The sequence below is a fragment of the Indicator indicator genome, chromosome 15, assembly GCF_027791375.1.
Source record: "Indicator indicator isolate 239-I01 chromosome 15, UM_Iind_1.1, whole genome shotgun sequence".
Taxonomy (NCBI): Eukaryota; Metazoa; Chordata; class Aves; order Piciformes; family Indicatoridae; genus Indicator; species Indicator indicator.
In genome coordinates, this window is record NC_072024.1 from 15,455,586 (window position 1) to 15,474,176 (window position 18,591).

At 35.8% G+C, this 18,591-nt stretch overlaps 1 protein-coding gene across 1 annotated transcript in view; it reads right to left on the reverse strand.

Annotated features, from left to right (window-relative positions):
* The window catches only part of CACNA2D3 (calcium voltage-gated channel auxiliary subunit alpha2delta 3), a 409,143-nt gene that overhangs the window by 103,762 nt on the left and 286,790 nt on the right, over positions 1-18,591 (reverse strand). The window contains exons 14-17 of the mRNA XM_054387292.1: positions 18,317-18,334; positions 8,489-8,560; positions 7,706-7,786; positions 3,678-3,752 (exon numbers count right to left, since the gene is read on the reverse strand). Coding sequence (XP_054243267.1) covers positions 3,678-3,752; positions 7,706-7,786; positions 8,489-8,560; positions 18,317-18,334 — 246 coding nt within the window. The remainder of the gene's footprint in view (positions 1-3,677; positions 3,753-7,705; positions 7,787-8,488; positions 8,561-18,316; positions 18,335-18,591) is intronic.

An 18,591-nucleotide genomic window follows, 5' to 3' on the forward strand; every position in this document is an offset into this window, starting at 1 on the left:
CAAAAGCATCCTGGCCTGTATCAAAACTAGCATGTCCAGCAGGAGTAGGGAAGTGATCATGCCCCTGTCCTTGGCCCTGGTGAGACCACAGCTTGAACTCTGTTCAGTTCTGCACACTACAGTATAGGAAAAACACTAAGGTCTTGGAGCATGTCCAGAAAAGAGCAACAAGGCTGGTGAGGGATTTGGAGGGCATGTCATATGGGGAGCAGCTGAGGGAGCTGGGGTTGTTTCATCTGGAGAAAAGAAGGCTAAGGGAAGATCTTATTGCTTTCTACAATACCTGACAGGAGGTTGTAATGAGGCCAGTGTTTGTCTCTTCTCCCATGTAAGCAGCAATAGGATGAGAAAAATGTATTTAAATTCTGCCATGGGAGGTTTAGATTGGACATTAGGAAAAAAATCTCTACTGAGAGAGTGGTGAGGCAATGGCACAGGCTGCCCAGGGAGGTGGTGGAGTCACAATCCTGGGAGGTGCTCAAGAAGCTGTAGATGTGGCACTTCAGGCTATAGTTTAGTAGTCATGGTAGTTGGGTTACTGTTGGATTCAATGATCTTAAAGGTCTTTTCCAACCTTAATGATTCTGTGAAGTATTATGAAGGACGTCACTTGCCAGAAGAAAAAGGGACAATACAGCAAATGCATGCATTGTCAAACCCTGTGTATTTTCAGTTCCCTATGTACACAGGGAACTTCCAAATATATATTCTTCTATCTTGCAAATATAGGTATCAGATATGCATGTGATACCTGTACATTTCAAAAGCATTTTTAGGAATCAAGATCAAGTCATGATTTTAATATTATGAAAATTGAGGAATGCTATAAAAACAATGCATTTATATCCAATTTAGAATGAGATATTAAAAATAAAGCAAAACCAAAAATAAAACCCCAAACCAATAGCAACAAAAAAATTATAAAACAACCTAAACAAAAAAAAACCCACCCAGCATATGGATTTTAATACATAAAGAAAAAATATTATGAAGGTAGTGGCCAATCATGAACTAAAACCAATTCCTTATCACATTTTCCATTATACCAACTAAAAGTTTTCATAACTTATCCCTGCATTGCCATTTCCCACAAAAAACCAAAAAGTTTATATTAAAGCACGACAACATTTATTTCAGCAGTTTAGCCAATGAGGTGAATCAACATAACTAATCTAATACAAATTCTCAAATATCAAATTACAGGAAAATATGCCAGATGTTATGATAGACAAGTTCTAGATCTAGTCAGTGTGCTTGCAACTTCAGCTCTTTGAAGCAATTTTTAGGTTATGCTTGTAGTACAGCTGGATGTGAGATAAAAGCAAATTTACACAGATAGTCACTTGACATGGATGAACTAGCTGAGATAAAGCAGTGAAGGAGGAGAAGAGACCTGAATGTGCAATAAAAATCTTTGTATGTAATCCCAGTGCTCTGAGGAGGTTTGTACAGCCCATGTTGCTGCCTATTCTCTGTTATGGTTACCAAATAAAGCTCATCAATCTCAGTTGGAAGAGGAAAGAACATGGTGAATGGATAAATAAGAGGTCAGAAAAATACAGAGAACATGACAGCAAAATGCTGAAATGAAGGAAAGTAAGAGTAGAAATACTTCACAGCAAGACTGAAAATACTAGTTGTTTACTGTGATGAGAAGCTTCAATGACATAATAATCAAATTATCACACAAAGAAATAGAAAAGACAGAATAAATTAAAAGCTTCTGCTTTCCATGTTCACAAAATAAGAACTACTTCTAAAGAAATTTAAAAATAAAAGTCAAAATAAAAGCTGCTCATAAAATGAATGACAAAAATGATAGCATGGATAACAGAAGTATCAACCCTAGTAAGTCTAAATGTTAAAATTTCAGATACAAATATTTATGAACAGAAGCCTCCCTGGAACTCTGAAAATTTCTACTGACTGCTACAAGATTTTCCATGTGTTCTTGCTGAGTTCCTGCATCTTCCTCAGGAATGATTGCTGGACAATGTAACATCATCTTGGATGCTGCTGGAAATGGGATTCTGGACTAGATAGGTCTAGGTGTGGTGAATGAATCTCATAAATCCTGCACTTACACACTTCAAGTATGAAATATCTTGTAGAGAAAAACCAGGTTTTGACTGAGGGCTGACATGTTTAGGTATCGATTTTGAGTTTTCCATTCTCCAAAAGAGCAACCAGCTTCTCCTGCAGCTGGAAGTTTTTCACTCCCTAACATTCATATGTTTGGATTCCAGAGGTCCTAATTCCTATGAAAGAAGGATATACAGATTCATCATTATGAGAAATCATCTGTGGGGAGCATAGAGGTGAAAAAAAAAAAAAAATTACTGGAGCAGGTTAATTTAACCGAGTGGGGTCTGAGCTACTTATGCCTGGACACAGAGCTTTAGTGACTCACCACTGGAATGGTAAAAGAGCCAATGGGATAGTTTTGCAAGAAGCATTTCTAAGAATAGTATTCTTCTGACCAACAAGGTGAGAAATTTCCAAATTCTTTATGGGTATTGCCTTCCTTTCCACAGCAGTGACAAATTCTATCATCCAAAATCATCGAATTATTAGATTGGATATTATTAGAAGAAAAATTACAATGAAACCATTTATTTTTAAATTCCTTCCAAGATACTCTACAGGTTTCTTTGCCTTTAGATTGTCTGCCTATTTTACAGTGAAGTTACTGAGAAAATGTCTTTCCATTCAGCCATGGAATTCCTCCTGTTGAACGTTTTATAAGCTCTACTCAGGTTAAAAAATAAATGGGTAAACAATAAGTGGAAATGCAAATGTTAATTAAGTGTGTAATTCCCAGCCCGAATTTTAGAGAGACAGATTATTTTGATGAATGAAAGCATCAGATAGGCTAATGACTTAATAAATCATGCTTTTCAATAATTTTATTTCTATATAAAAATATCCACCCACTTAATATTTCTGTTTTCTACCAAAATATTGTTGAAATTGGGCATTACTTGAAGTGCCTGCATGAGAAACACATATGGCGTCCATGTGTATGCAGCAGTGGAATTATTAATACTGATTCTTTGCTTGGAGTTAATAGTGATGGAACACTTGCAAGTCTTGTTCCTAAACAATGATGCAATCAAGAATGAACCAGTTCTCTAGAGTGTTAAGCTGATAAACGTTTATGTAACAAGCACTTCTATTTTTCTTACTGTGACTAATGCAAACAAGATAAGGGAAAATAAAGGTAAAATTTGCTGCTATTTCTCTTTTAGAATAAAAACCCCTTGTGCCCCTTTTTTTTTTTTTTTTTGCTTAAGAATATGCTTTACTGAAATTTTTTCACATACATTAAATTATCTTTAACACATTAACATGACAAATAGGGGTTATTACATAGTAATAGAGCATACCAGCATTCCATTGCGATGTAAAATGAACATAATCATAGCAATTTTTGGCTTTGCCATTTTGCAGTAATGGAGTCCTGCATCTTTTGCAGAAACAAATTGTGTATTTATTTTGTTTGATATTTTTCATCCTAATTTTTGTTTCCAGAGGTAAATTTACCAGGAATTAAGATGTGTTATAAAGCAATATCGAGTAGCTGGTCTGTTCTAGTTAATTTTTTTATATTATGCTATTTGCACATTAAATGCAGCATATATAGCAAAACAAAATAGATAAGTAAACAGTATTCTTACCAAAGGCCTAAGTTCTGGATGAGTCAAAATATATCCATTGTTTGTAATTGCAAAAGCATACCCATGAATACCTAACTGTAACAGTAAATGAGAAAGAAATACTAATTAGCATAGTTTCCAGTAAATTCTCAAAAAGTCAGTCAAGAATTTAGTTATCTAGGTCTTAAAGCTGGCATTCATAACCCTTATCCACACAGCATTTCATTGCAACATATGCAAAGCTCTGATCCTTGACATTTTGTGAACATGTGAACCTGTCTTTGTGATGAATTCAACATACATCACAATTTTAAAATGTCACAAACGGTCTGCTATCTAGGGCACTTATTTCTATGTGGTTTAGTGTGAATTTAATGTAGATGTATGTATGAGTCACCGTGGCATGTGGCATACAGCACAGCATGTGCCAAAGCAAAGGGATACTGGAAATGCATGACCTCCCCAGGAGTGGCTAGGTTCAGCTTAGTTTACTTGCTGAAGAAATGCTGTAAAAGAGTCATTTAAATTGATGGTACTGAATGTGCAGTTACGGTGAGCAAACAGTGGTCTGTCATATGTAATATTTACATCTTCTGGTCTTAGATGCACTTTGATTTTCTGTTAATTTCATCTGAAGCCACAGAAGGTGGCATATTTCTACTAAAGGAAGTCCTTGAAGTTTACATATCTTCGCTAAGGAACCATGGGAGATCATGTGAGAGCAATTAAATGTGTTATGAGATCTAATGCTATATGCAATCAAATTAATCACTGTACTTATGTAAATAACAATACTACTCTTTTCAGAATATGCCTATTACACAGTTGATTGCACCCACTGAATGCAAAATATATACCTTAAGATCATTGAAGTGGTCATTCAAACATCCCTTCTTAGTGTAAACAAACCAACCAATCAACCCAAAGATGCAGAACTCTTTTGCTTTGGCATTTCCATTTCTCACTACTAACCACTTTTTAATTTTACTTCAGTATATTCTGAAATGCTTTGCTGAAGTGGTTCTTCAGGAATTTGTCTGGCATAAAGCAATGTGAGCAAGGTTGACAAGTCAGAATCATTTCTAAGAGGCAAGTAGGACAGCAAGTCTGTTGGCTTCTGTAATGTTCTGGAAATATAAACCAGAATATGATATTGTGGCAAGGTCATAGAAAAAAACATACCAGGTAGATGTGTGCCATCTCTCTGTGAATGATTGTACCTGGTCAAATGTATCTGCTATATAGAAGACTTTCATAAATGAGTGGTTTTCCTGAAGCAATAAACTTCAGTGAAAGTAGTAGAGGGTGATATGTTCTTGGCATCTCTTCATAAAGGAGGAACAGGCAAATAATAACAGTGGACATATTTTAACTATTATAGTGTGACAAGTGAACTAGCTGTTGGCTAGATACCAGATCTCAAGTATAATTGCCTGTGTTGATAACTGCAGAATGACATCCAAGCAATGCAAGCCAGGTAAGGAAACAAATGTGGGTGGTATGCTTCACAGCAAAAAATATTTGTCTGTTTGAAGCATACCCAGGCTCCAAGGGTAGTATTTTATTGTGTGTTGTGCAATAAGTGAAACTTTAAACTCTCTGCATTTAAAATGCTTTGGTTTGCAGCAGTATTGCCATTTTAAAACTTGAACTCTGTCTCTAAATGACAGATTCAGAAACAAGACCCCATTTTCTAACTGCTGTAAAATGCCACATGATAAGTATTACTAAAACCAACCCCACCTTATTCAGGAGAAACTGCCACAGACATCTGGGGGAGTTTAGCTTAGATAACGACTGCTGAAAATAGCTAATTGTTATTATTCATCTTCCTCGGCATAAAATCCACCTCATCCAAGCTGAGAGAATTCCAGATCAGCAGAATCCTATTTCTAACCAATCATTCTATATCCCATGTGTGAATTTTATTTCACATGCCTCTTCTACAGCAATGGGTCCCAGGAGTGATTATGCTCTTACAATTGCATGGTCTTCTTACTGTTCAAAAATGTTTATGGTATGTGAGACTGGAAGCTATAACTCAAGTGATTTCACTAACCTAACTGTATTACATGATACTGGTACCTCCTGCAATAATTCTCTCTTGTGTTACGTCCTGCAATATAAAATGTACCTTCAAATTAAAAATCCAGTATTCAAAAAGAGAATCACCTAGTACTTCACATAAAACCTGTCACATATATATATATGTATATATATAAATATTATAATATCATATGACAAACCCAGAAATGTCAGTTTTCCTGACTATCTTCTCCTTTTCTAAAAAACTGCCACTGCTGCTATGCCTGGTGTTCATGCCCCACACTCTCTCTAGGTTCTTGTATTCTGATGACTTTTGAATAACACACAGAATCACAAAATGTTAGGGGTTGGAGGGGACCTGTAAACATCATCTAGTCTAACTTCTTTGCCAGAACAGGATCACCTAGAGTAGGTCACACCGGACACTACTGTGATATGGCCTTTGCTATCCATGCATGCACAGCCAGGCTTTCATTTCTGTAGTTACTACAACACCTTTGTTCCTTCTCATTAGAAACAAAACTTGCTGTACCTATAGCTCCTTAGAGGGCTGCTCCAAAGATTTTCATTGCTCCAAATTTTGCTCCCTTCTCTTCTGCCTTCTACAGATTTTATATTTTTTGCATACACAAGAATATGAGTTGCAATTAACTAACTTTAGTGGTTAGTGCACTGAGGACCTTCTGTATTATTCATCCTGACCAGCAGTGTCTCTCTTCAGTATGTTTTAGTAGCTGTGTGTTGTCATCCACTGGCTCTTCCCATAGTCTGCAAACCCTCTTCCAACTGACACAGTCTTTCAAACATTCTTCCAACTGACACAGTGTTTGCATAGCAGCTAGTCTAGTGGGATTCAGGTCCCAGGAAATTACTCCAATGGACTTTATCAAAATTATTGCTATTATTTCATGCATTATTTCCATCAAATTCTCTTTTAAACTTTCCAGTTACTGAATATCAATCAATTGCTAATGTATTCAGATCAGAATTAAAATTGATGGGATAATTTCTTTTCCTCCTAAACAGAATTAATCCACAAAAAACCCTCTAAGAATATTCAAAGGCACTCACAAGTCAGCTTATTCCTCTACCTTCTCAGAAACCAGTAAATGCAAGCATGGCAGCAGGGTAAGAGGAAAGTGTGAAATATATGCTCAGTATAAGTATGTGTCAAAAGCTATTTCAAAAGCTGTCTATGATACTGTGTTACATGCTTGCAAATAAATGCACTTGGAATTAACTGGAAAACACTAATTTAATTTTCTCTGGGAATAAAACAGCACTGTAGTAAAGCATTTCAGACATAAGTAGCTAAATACTAATATATTGCATCAGATTTAAATAAAAAGTAATTACCTCTTTGCATTTGCCTGAAGCCTACACTTCTGAAAAGTTACAAAATGTTTCATAATAGATGAAACACATCAAATTTTGAATTTTTTTATAATTATTTTTAAGAACTTTATAGTAGAGATGTGCCTGGCCTTGGAAAACTAATTAGAGGGAAATATCTTGCAAATACTGGACAGGAGACTACTTGGTCAGGCAGACAGTTCAAGTTCCTGAAATGTGCTACTTGCTTTAATTGAGGGAGATGTCTAATTTGGGACATGGAATTGGGGAAGGAAACTTTAAGCCATAGTATGGACAGATTTTCATACACTTTTCATACAAAATTATGCAAATTTGTGTGATATTCTGGTTATATTTTATGTTTAAGTCATTCCATTGAATTTATTATGGACAATACAGAATATTAGATTCTAGAGCACATTGTGATCTGCAAAAATGTGAAATTCAAGCCTTATATTGATTTTGGCATTAAAAATGCACTTGATCTCATGGCTAATGACACTTAGCCATGGGACAACACAACACTAAAGCTGCTGTGGAAAATGAGTGAAATAATAGAGCTACATCAGTCTAAACAATATTAACTTGCTAAATAAATTATATTATAGATATAATACTGAGTATAAAGGACATGATCATTTGTGTATTACCTTGTATTTTGGAATAGCTTTTAAAAGCTCTTTAACTGGAACATCTGTGCCAACTACTCCCAGAAGAATCCCTTTAGATCTCTAAAAAGAACAATAGAAAATGCATTCAGAATCACAGTAATAATGAACGTTCTCACCACTCATTTCACATTGCAGCTACTCTGCAGAAGTTAATAGATAACAGACATAATATTTTAAAAGTGGTGAAAGCAGATACTGGTACTATTCATCTGATCAAACAATCATTAAATCAATTATATTGCTCCTTTGTACTTTAACTGCATTTCATATCGAAGAAGGCATGCACAATTTTGATGGCTATTGAGTCCCTCAACAGTAAACTTCCTATGAAAAACAGTTAATTAAAAACTACTGCTAAAAATATGTCACTTGCTTCTTTCCCAGAAAGATGAAGCATTAAGGGGAAAGTAGATGTAATTTTCTTTAATACCCTGTTAAATTAGTAAAGATAAACATATATACACATATGACTAATTACATTTACAGCCTATGAAATAGAAGCATAGCTGTGCAAATCAAAGCATACAGATTATTTGCTATACAATGGCAATATAAAAGTAAGAAAACTCTAAGGCCTGGCATCATCTAGACACAGGGATTTATTATTTTACTGTGGTTTCCAGATGATAGTTATTTGTGATTATTTTTGCACTAACAAAACAATACTAACTGCAAACCAAATAAGGAGAAGAGGTTAAAAATCTTATTAGGTCTCTGAAAGGAACTTCACTATCACATAACTGAAATAGTCTGAGTACTTACAGTCTCATTTTGCTTACTAAATACTGGCATGGCAACAGTTGTCATCAACACCAATCCCTGATCATCAGCAAGCTATATTTGAAAAAGAAATATAATGCCTAAGAACTAAGGAAGAATTACAGTCATGTGATTGCATTTTTCAATGACATTCTCTTAATTTTAAATGAGATAAGGCAATTTATTTAAGTGACGCTTACACAGTTAGACTTGCAGTCAGTGCAGCTCAGCTCATCTCAACCATACCAACTCTGCCCACCCCACCATCTGCACTGGCAGAAAAGATGCAGCATCTTCATTCCTATTGCAGACTCCCATGAGAGATACGAAGGGGTTGAAATGTGGATTGTGGAAGCAGCATGTGCAGTAGCGGAGCAGCTGGAGCTCTGTTCTACATTTTTCCCAGTGTGAGTTTTGCCAACATTGCCTCAGTCTGTTTTCTCCCAGAAAGGAACAAGAGGTCATGAGTTGCATGCACTTTGTTCTGGTCCAGACTGAGATTTCATCAGCTAACACATCAGAAAGGATGACAGCCAGTTAGATCCCAGGAGCATCTTTGCTCCATCCGGTTTCAGTTTGCTGGATAAGAGGTGATATGAAGCATTAGCTGATTCCACACATCAGGATTCAACATATTTTTTCAGTTTAGGAAGAAAACAGATCTCCTGACCTTGGATCCACTGAAGAGAACCCTATAGAATGCTTATCACTGGCCACAGGAGAGTGACATTGCTCAGACTATCCTCTCTCCATGCCCTCTGGCTAGACTATGCCTTTACCATAAGGCAAAGGTTAATTGTGATGCTCAGGACAAACACTGCTCTGTGTGCCTGTAGATCTTCACCATCCGCATATGAAAGCAGGAAGTTGGGAGTTACTGTTAAACTCTTTCTGCCCCTATAATTTGGGAAGATGTTTAAAGCTGAAGAGACTTATCCAAAACTTAAAAGCATAACGTGTCCAGTGATAACCACAAGTGAAGATTTTGTAGAACACAGAGTCTGCCTTGTTGTGTCTGTGTTTAGCTACATGGACAAGGCATATAGACAACCTTCCTGCAAAATGCTGTAGGTGACAGTCATGTCCAACTGCAGCTGTGATATTCTCCTGATTCCCTTGCATCAGTATCATATTGTCTGTAATCTGGCAGTATTTCTAACACTTTACCACTTTTTGAGAATTGCTGTAATTTTGATCTTTTTATTAACAAACCTTTTATTAGTGAAGCAACAGCTATGAACTTTCAAAATTTTCTGAACACAGGTCATATGTTATGATCAAGATTCTTTAATGAAGTTTTTTTAACATGTCTTATTTTTCAATAAAATCTAGAAAATTATCTATCATAAAGCCCCCAGCCTGCTTCAGGAGGGTTTGTGGGTTTTTTTCCAAACAAGTATATTCCTGAAGCATGGCACTAGCTTATGGTGAGGAGGAATGTTTGCAGACATCAGAGAGGAACACAAATGGAGTTTAGGATCAAGAATGTTTACATCTGATAAGGAATCAGTAGGGACATGAGGTGAAATGGACTTATGCTCATGTTTGCTTTTTTGTTTCCTTTTCAAGAAGAGGAGGTTATTTTTAGCCCTGATATAATCCTTGATTTATTAGGCAACAGTAAGTTGTTAAACAAACCAAGCAGCAAAAAATGCAAACCCAAGAACTCAGCAAAACACTGGGGATTCAGAGGCTGCACTTGAAAGTCAAATGCAGCTGAACTAGTGTAAGAATTTACTCTTCTAGGCCAGCGTAGTCCAGTCAAGCACACTGACATGATTTCTATGGAGAGGAGACTTCTGTGGTATGACCATCAATAGTCCCAAACACATGTATACCATGAGATGAAAAAGAATGTTGCTTATTATGGGGTGACATCTTGGAGTATTTAGAAATTTTATATGATTGCCCAGGGTTGTTCTTCTCTGACATTATGTATTTGTCAAGTATCAGTACAGTATTATTTTACAAGTCCCCTGACTCTGAAGAGATTACTAGAAACAATTTACTGAATAGGATGCCAGCCAAGGGACTGTCAGTAAAGTTTTAGGGTGTTTGAAATCCTTTCAATGGAAAAAAAAAAAAAAAAAAAAAGAAGAAGAAAAAAAAAGTGTGGAATTCCTGTGAATTCTGAAAGAATAGGTCATTAACTCTCAAAGTTGATATGGAAGCATGCAAAGAATGACTGCCCTGAAATGATGATATCTACAAGTACCACCAAGAGTTGGCTGCTGCAATCATTTCTATAGAAATTTAATATTATAGTCCAGCCTGCTTGGGATTTTTGTTCAATTGGTAGATGAACAGATTGTTGGTACTTCCATAAGCAGTCAGTAAGTAACTGGATAAGAAAATACTTGTAGTCACCAACTCAAGCTGCAGCATTTGATTGTGAGGAGTTACCTGCTGAGGAGGAGCAGAGTTTTATTCTCTGGGCAATGATATTTGGCAGAAATACTTTGAAATAGCAGAATATTAGCCACTGGGTATCTCTGCTGAGGCAATTAATAAATTGAAAAGGAAGCCATGGTCTACATATTTTGAATTGTTACTGTGCAAGTCTATTTCTTGCATATAGCAAAGCACTGTAATAACTCAGGCAAGTATGTTAAAAATGTAGGGACAGAAAGAAAAACAAAAAACAAACACAGTAATATGCTCTGTAGTTACTGATGAAGCTTCAGCTTGTGTTAGTTATGCTCAGAATGAAGATGTATCACTGAGATCCTCAGGACTGGCTAAAATTTATTTTTAAGTCATAGGCAAACAGAATATTAGCAGTTAATGCCTAATGAAAAATATTAAATATCACAAACTCAGAATAACAAAATCTATATAAAAAGATGAAGCCTCTCAATGATTGAACTAAATTAAACAGTTGAGACCATTGCATAATTAGTAATAAACTTTTTGGTTACTCGATTATTATTTGTTTTTTCCCAAATGAAAATGTTGACAATCCTTATGATTCCCAAAGTCATCAAATGGACATTAGAAAAGTTATAGGCTCAGAAAAGAATTATCTAATCATGTAAAAAAGCAAATAGTCAAACATTTCTTACAGGAAACACCTTGAAGAATTATTTATTTTGTGTTTTTAATCACAAAATGCATGTTTCTAAGCAGGCAACTAGCAACTTGGGAGTCAGGGAGTTGTTTAGTGTTATTGGCAAACACAGAGAATGATTCTTATCCTAATATAGTGTAACAACATCACCAGATGGATGATTATTAATTACATACAGTGAAGTGTCCTTCTTCAGTCATTAGATTTGTGATAAGTGTCTAAGCTTATTATTTACCCAGGGCAACATAATAGTTAATATGTCTCTTACCTATACACATAGTTTGACTGACGTTAAAGACCTGTCTCTTACCTATGTAGCAGCATATCAATTGCTGCATTTTTATTTCCTTCAAGTGTTACATAATATGAAGAAAACAGCAAGGAAACCAAAGCTGCTTTGTCCCCAAGTCCTCCAGGAAAATAAAAATTCCACTGGCAAGCTCCAACACTTGAGGCTACCAACAGATGTGAACTAACAGAAAGGTATGTGCTTTGAAGCACCTCTCAAAACATTTTATTGCTCTGTATTTTTTTTTTTTTTGCTATAAAATTAAGCAATATAAGAAGCAGCACTGAAATGCATCTAAACACTTCCCAGAGTCAGCACAATATCCTGCAGGGTGTAAGACAGAATCAAGTAAAAATTGTCGGAATAGTACAAAAAGTCTTAAATAATTATTTTGTTGGATATTGGCTGCCATTTCCGAAGGATGAAATTTTCAAAGAATCTTCAGGAAGTTTAGATTCCAACTACTACTGACCTCTGCCAGCATTTGGGCATCTAATTTCATTAGGTCTCTGAAAATTTTAGACACTTATTAATTGATGTTTCCTTTTTTTTTTAGGAATGTTGGAAAAATATATCCATAAAGTAATTACTGAAAAACAGTTTAACAGCTTTAGGTTAGTGATGGGTTTTGTGGACTAGCATATATTTTTTTTCCTGCATACACAATCTTGAAAAAGGCCCCTTGCAAGTTTTGAAGAAAGTACTTTCTGGTTTCAGAAGTTGCTTCAAATTTTTGGTTTTGGATTACTGAAAAAAGAAGGAAACTAATACAAATTAAAGGTAAGAATTCAAGAGCAATGCTTAATGCCTTGTCTGATGCTTCAATCAGCAAGCTAACACCAGTCATATGAAAAGGAAATGAAAAAATAGCAATAAGGATCAAAAAATTTGGGACAGAAAACTGAAAATGGAAAAAACAAAATAATTTAGTCATGACTTTAAAAGGTTACAGGTATCAAAGCTGCTTTCTTAGCGAGCAATTTCTTTTAAAAAGGTAAATGGAGCTAGGCCTGTATTGTTTATTTATATTTATAGAATAAATATTTGTTTATATTTACATATAGTTTCCTATATTTATTTCAATCTGTATTTATAAAAGCATTAACCATCTTAAAGGGCTGCCATCAGCAAGCTTCTGCTTTTGCAGTGTAGCTCATCTTCATGCTAAACAATACAGAGCTCTGATTATATGCAGTATGGCACTAAGTGCCTGCCCTCTCAGATTTTCCTTACTCTGTTAGATATTTATTCTCCATAGAATAGCAAGAAACCCCTGCTTCTTCCAAAAGCAAATTGGCACGTTGACATGAGCCTTATGCATTTCAAAATAAAACCTTGAATTTACCTTATCATAGGAATTCTGCAAAGGTATTATATTCAAGAGACTGTTTTAGTTCAGTTTCTCCTGCTTCAGTACAAATAAGCTGTTCTGACTGATTTTTTTTTTTGATTAAGGACTGCAACTGCTGAGTGCTGTAATTAGCTTTGCCCTTAACGAGTCAGGATGCTACCTTCATGAGAGGAAACACAGATTGTGACATACAAAGGCATCTTCCTTCATAAACACAATCAGTCTGTGCTTTCTCTCTAAATTTAGTTCTCTGAAACCTCAGTAGTCTGAACTATTCTACTACTCAGGCTAATCTATTGACCAGTTTTGATCTACCTGTTTTCTTAGACAAGATGCAACCAGTGGATGTGTATGGGTGTCCCCAACAATGTAGTAGGTTTGATGGCTTCTGCTACTTACAGCAGTAGTTTGATCTTGAATAAATTCTCCTTAGTGATGTGAAAGCAATGTGAAGACTCATTACAGTCCTCCTTCTGGCAAATACCTTCCACACACTGGAACCTCTGAACCCAGACAAACCATGTGTACACAGGCAGAGATCCTCTGCTGTAAGACAATATTTCACATTCAAGTTTTGCTTCTGAAAAGCAGCAAAAAAGACTCCTCTCTATGCTGAATGAGCATCTCTTTTTCAGTTCTGCTAGTGTAAAATTAAGTTTTTATATGGCAGCAGATGTTGTTCCACCAGCCACTAAAAAAATTCCTCCATTTTCTACCTTTCCACTGAGCTGTTAATTTCTGATTTGTTCTACGTTTGACTACACTACATACTTCATTTTCCACTAAGAATATCAGCTCACAATAGCATAATTCCCTATAGGGTTTATTAATAAGACAAAAGCAACAAATCCCAATCACATTCTGAGTTTAACTTCCTTTCCAGATCTTCATTAGTTCATTTTGTTTCCATCTTCCCCTTAGCAGAAAGTATTCCCATCTCTTTTACTTAGTGAGTGAAACCAGCAGGTGTCTGCTGTCAGGTGATTCTGGGAATATTTAAGCAGAACTCTGCCACCATTTAAGCAGAATCACCATTAGAAGAAAAATACAAATCAACTTTAGCCTCAAAGAGCTATGCAATGTCAGCAATTTGACAGTGTTTGACTGGATAATACACATAAAAAATGTCAAATCAGTGCAATAAGAAATCATGAGAATTCAGTTCAGTGAAATGTTAAATGTGTGTCGATTAATGCATATGGATATATGTGCTTATGGGAGACTACGAACTGTGCCAGCCCCTCAGATGTTTCTTATTCCTTCAAGTCTGGAGGGATATCCTATGTCTCTCTAAAACACGGAATTACAATTGCAGAGAAAAAAAAAATCATGAATTTCAATGTTCATTTGAAGTTTGGATGGAATATACATTTCTTAACATGTTCAACTGATAATATTGCAAAAAAAGAAGTTACTGCAGTTTCTCCAACTTGCACAAGTATGTTTTGTCTGAGAATTGCTAGGCTACTTCAGATGGCATTAGCAAGAAAAATTAAAACTAGACCTCCACAGAAAAACAGAGTTTTAAGCTAGATCCCAGGATTTTTTTAAGTTATTGTCTACAGTCTAAAATAATGAATGAAAGAGACCAACATTAGTTGTTTCTCAACTGAAAGACAACAGCCTCTTGTCAGCAGGAAAGAGATCCAAAAGCATGCTAAATCAGGGTCAAAATTCAGGGGAGATTCAGGCTGGATGTGAGGAAGTTTTCTTCACCATGAGAGTGGTGAGAGCCTGGAATGGGTTGTCCAGGGAGGTGGTTGGGGCCACATCCCTGGAAGTGTTTAAGGCCAGGCTGGATGAGGCTCTGGCCAGCCTGATGTAGTGTGAGGTGTCCCTGCCCATGGCAGGGGGGTTGGAACTAGATAATCCTTGTGATCCCTTCCAACCCTGACTGATTCTATGATTCTATGAAAATGTTTACTTCATGATTGTTTTGTATTTTGTTAAATCCACCTTAACTCCTATAATTTTATAAGAAAAGCTAAAATCACTAGTTATGCAACTCAATGAAACTGCAGCTTCACAAAGTTGCTATTTTCTATTCCCAGTGACACTTAATTCAACACTTCAAAGTATAAGAAGGTAAATGATGCAGGGAATGTTAAATGATGTTCCCAAATGGCTGAAAGATGATAGCATCAAGATAAAAGGAGGGCAAAGCATTACTTACAAAAGTTGAGGGATAACACAGAAAGATAGAAGAAATCTGGGCAGCAAATATCATCAGAACTTTTCTATATGGATGAAATATTATTCCATTCATAATAGAGTAATTTTTAAAAGCTTTCCTAACTGTTCCTAAACACAACTAACCGCTTCTGATTTGTGTGCCTAATGTATTCACTTCTACCTCTTCATACAAACTAAGTAGAACAAAACATCACAGCAGGTATAGGACAACAGATTTGGATCCTGCTGTGTTTGCACAAGAAAGCAAGTAAGGCTTTCCTACTAGGAAACAAAACACCTTTCTGAGCTATTACGGAAAAATAGCTCTTGCTCATCTATGAATAGAAAAGCTGGTTTTCAGAAGTGTTTCAAAGATAAAGATCATTTTGGAAGCCAATCTCGAAAAGTCTGAAAATGGGTAAACTTGAGTTATTACTTCGTTTTATTACTGTTTTCACAGTTCTGTGGGATGATTACCTAAAAACATGCAGAAAACCAACATAGAGAATGTACAAAATGTGTTCCATTTCTCAGGATATCAGCTCATTCTTTGATACAAATTAGCTCTTCCTAGACATGTTTTCTTCTGAGATCTACACAAGCATATTTAATCAGCAACATTATTACTTGAAATTATGTTGGCATGTTTTTTGGTGGTGTGGGATTTTCTAGGATCTTTTCAAGATAAATATCACAGTGCAGACATCCACCTTAAACTTCCATATGCATTTCACCTGCATCTAATTCTGAATTTTCATCAACCTGATTTAGAGTTGATACCATAACAGCAGCAGATTTTAACTGATATTTAACAGCTGTAGATAGATCAGAACCTAAAGGTCTTCCAAATCAATAGCTAATCACCATAGAACATTGACTAAACATTGAGAAGACCACAGCCAAAAATGTTTCACATGAAAGACATAACACATTTCATCAAGACGACCAAGTATTTGTAATGGATATAAAAAAGTAAAGGTAAACTTGAAATGCCACATTCTTCTTTCAGATCACTCACAGATTAAAGTGAACATATTTAGAGAGACAGGACTGTTTGAAATGTTTATACAGAAAACATTTGCAAGATGATACATAGATTCCAACAAAAATACAGTACAAGTTCAGGCACCATATGGCAAAACATGTACCCTAGTGACTAAGTCATTCATAAAGGCATGCAACTGCCTTGTGCTGCTTCCCTTCACCTTGCAGACAGCACGAGATTCTCCTGTTTTGTTCATAACTATAAGGCCATGCTTATGAAAAGGTTTATTTCTTACCTGAAGTTATCAAAAGCCCTTGTGGATTACTTGTATCTGTCTTCTCTCCCCATACAATTCCTTCCTTCCCATCCCTCAACTAGACATGTGCATACAAAGCTTTAGTTCTGCTTTAGTTTGCTCAAGGGGTAACACACTGAAAGTCGGCACTTTTTACCTTTCATGAAAACAGTGGTTTGTCACTAACACTGATCTTGAGTTATTTGTACCAGAACACTATTTAATAGCTCAGAATTGTGGACATCAAAATTTATAATATGGCACCACAGGACACAATGATCTGCTAAATAATCTGACCAGTTGTATCTTTCTGCACCAGCATATTATAACCTCACTCTGTCTCTTCCCTCTGCAAACTGTCAAGAGAAGCATTTGGCATAAACTTTTAGGCAAGCAGGTGAACATGAAAAAGCCAAAGTTAGCCAGAGTAGCAAATCTATTTTCCCAGGAAGCTGTAAATAAAGGTTTTCTTTCCACCATCTATTTCCAGAGAGAGGGGAGAAAACCCAAACCAATTTTTGTTACTACATCACATTTAGTAGGCTCTGCAACTATGAAAACACAAACTACAGACACAGCCCAATGTCACAAAATAGTATGTTACCTGCAGATTCGAAACAGAATTTTCTGAGCTCCACAAGCAAGGAAATTTCAAATATACATATAGCATTACAAAAACAAAGCTCCCATGCTCATATTTCTTGCTTTCTAAACTAAAAAAAGAAAAAGTACGATACACTTATAAATAAAGTTTAGGGTTCCCTGGTTGCTGTCACCATTCTGCAAAAGCTGTTCATTGAAGACCACTTAATCTATAGCTTTCATTAAAAAGTGACCTTCGATCATTATCCAAGACTGTTAACAATGGTGATGTTTAACTGTGCTTTGACTGATGCTTAAGTGCTTTGACATTTGCTTTACATAGCACAATAAGAACAATATGGACGAGCGACTATTGCAGTTTCTCCATATGTTCCATTCATATTTTCATTTCAATATTTTTCACTGCAAACCACAAAATAGCATCTGGTTTTTGTTTGGTTGGTTGCTTTTTTCCCTGTTTTTTTGGAAGCTTTAATTGTATTTGTGAAGTACACAAGGATGATGCAACAGGCATCAAACAATTCTTCATCTGTCACAATCATTTTGCTGTCATGATGTGCAGTGGTGACTCTGGTAATGTACCATATCAATGTACAGTATATGAAAACTGTATGCAACCTGCTAGAGGAGTCAAATGTTGGATGTATTCAAAGGTGTGCTGATAGATACAGTGGGGAGCAGTGAAAGGGTACCAGCCATACCATGGGTTCTACAGTCTCAACAATAAAGACAAAATGATCCAGAGATGTTTCACACGGAGGAATGGGGCAATTTCTTCTTTTTTACCCTTGCTGTTATTGCAAATTGTTGATAAAATAGCCTCTGTTATTTTATAGTCGTAGTCTACTACATGCTTATTGTGTTAAAATAGCTCATATGTTTAAAGAGCTGCTCTCACCAAGTACTTAGCTGGCTTAATGTCATCTACCCTTTTTTGCTGCTCAACTCCAGAGCCCCCATTATAGTGAATTATTTCACTGATCACTACTGTACCATACTCACAACACCATGGAAACATGAAGCACTAGTGACTACTTTGAATGACTAAGATTTCATTAAAATATTTTACCTTTTGAGCCTGAGGGAGCTGGAAAACAACAAAACAGAACAAGCAATCATTATTCATTAAATTAATTTTATCAGCTTCTTTAGCTGTTGTACTCATAAAATCACATGAACATAATATAAAATGAAGTATAAAGGAAAGAAACTAGGTTTATATTGCCAATTGATTCTTATTGAATGCTGACTAACTTAGTTTATTATTATTATTTGACAGCTTCTCTACTAGGTATCACAAAAGCACCTGGCAGTTCGTTAAATACCATGATACTGATAGAGAAA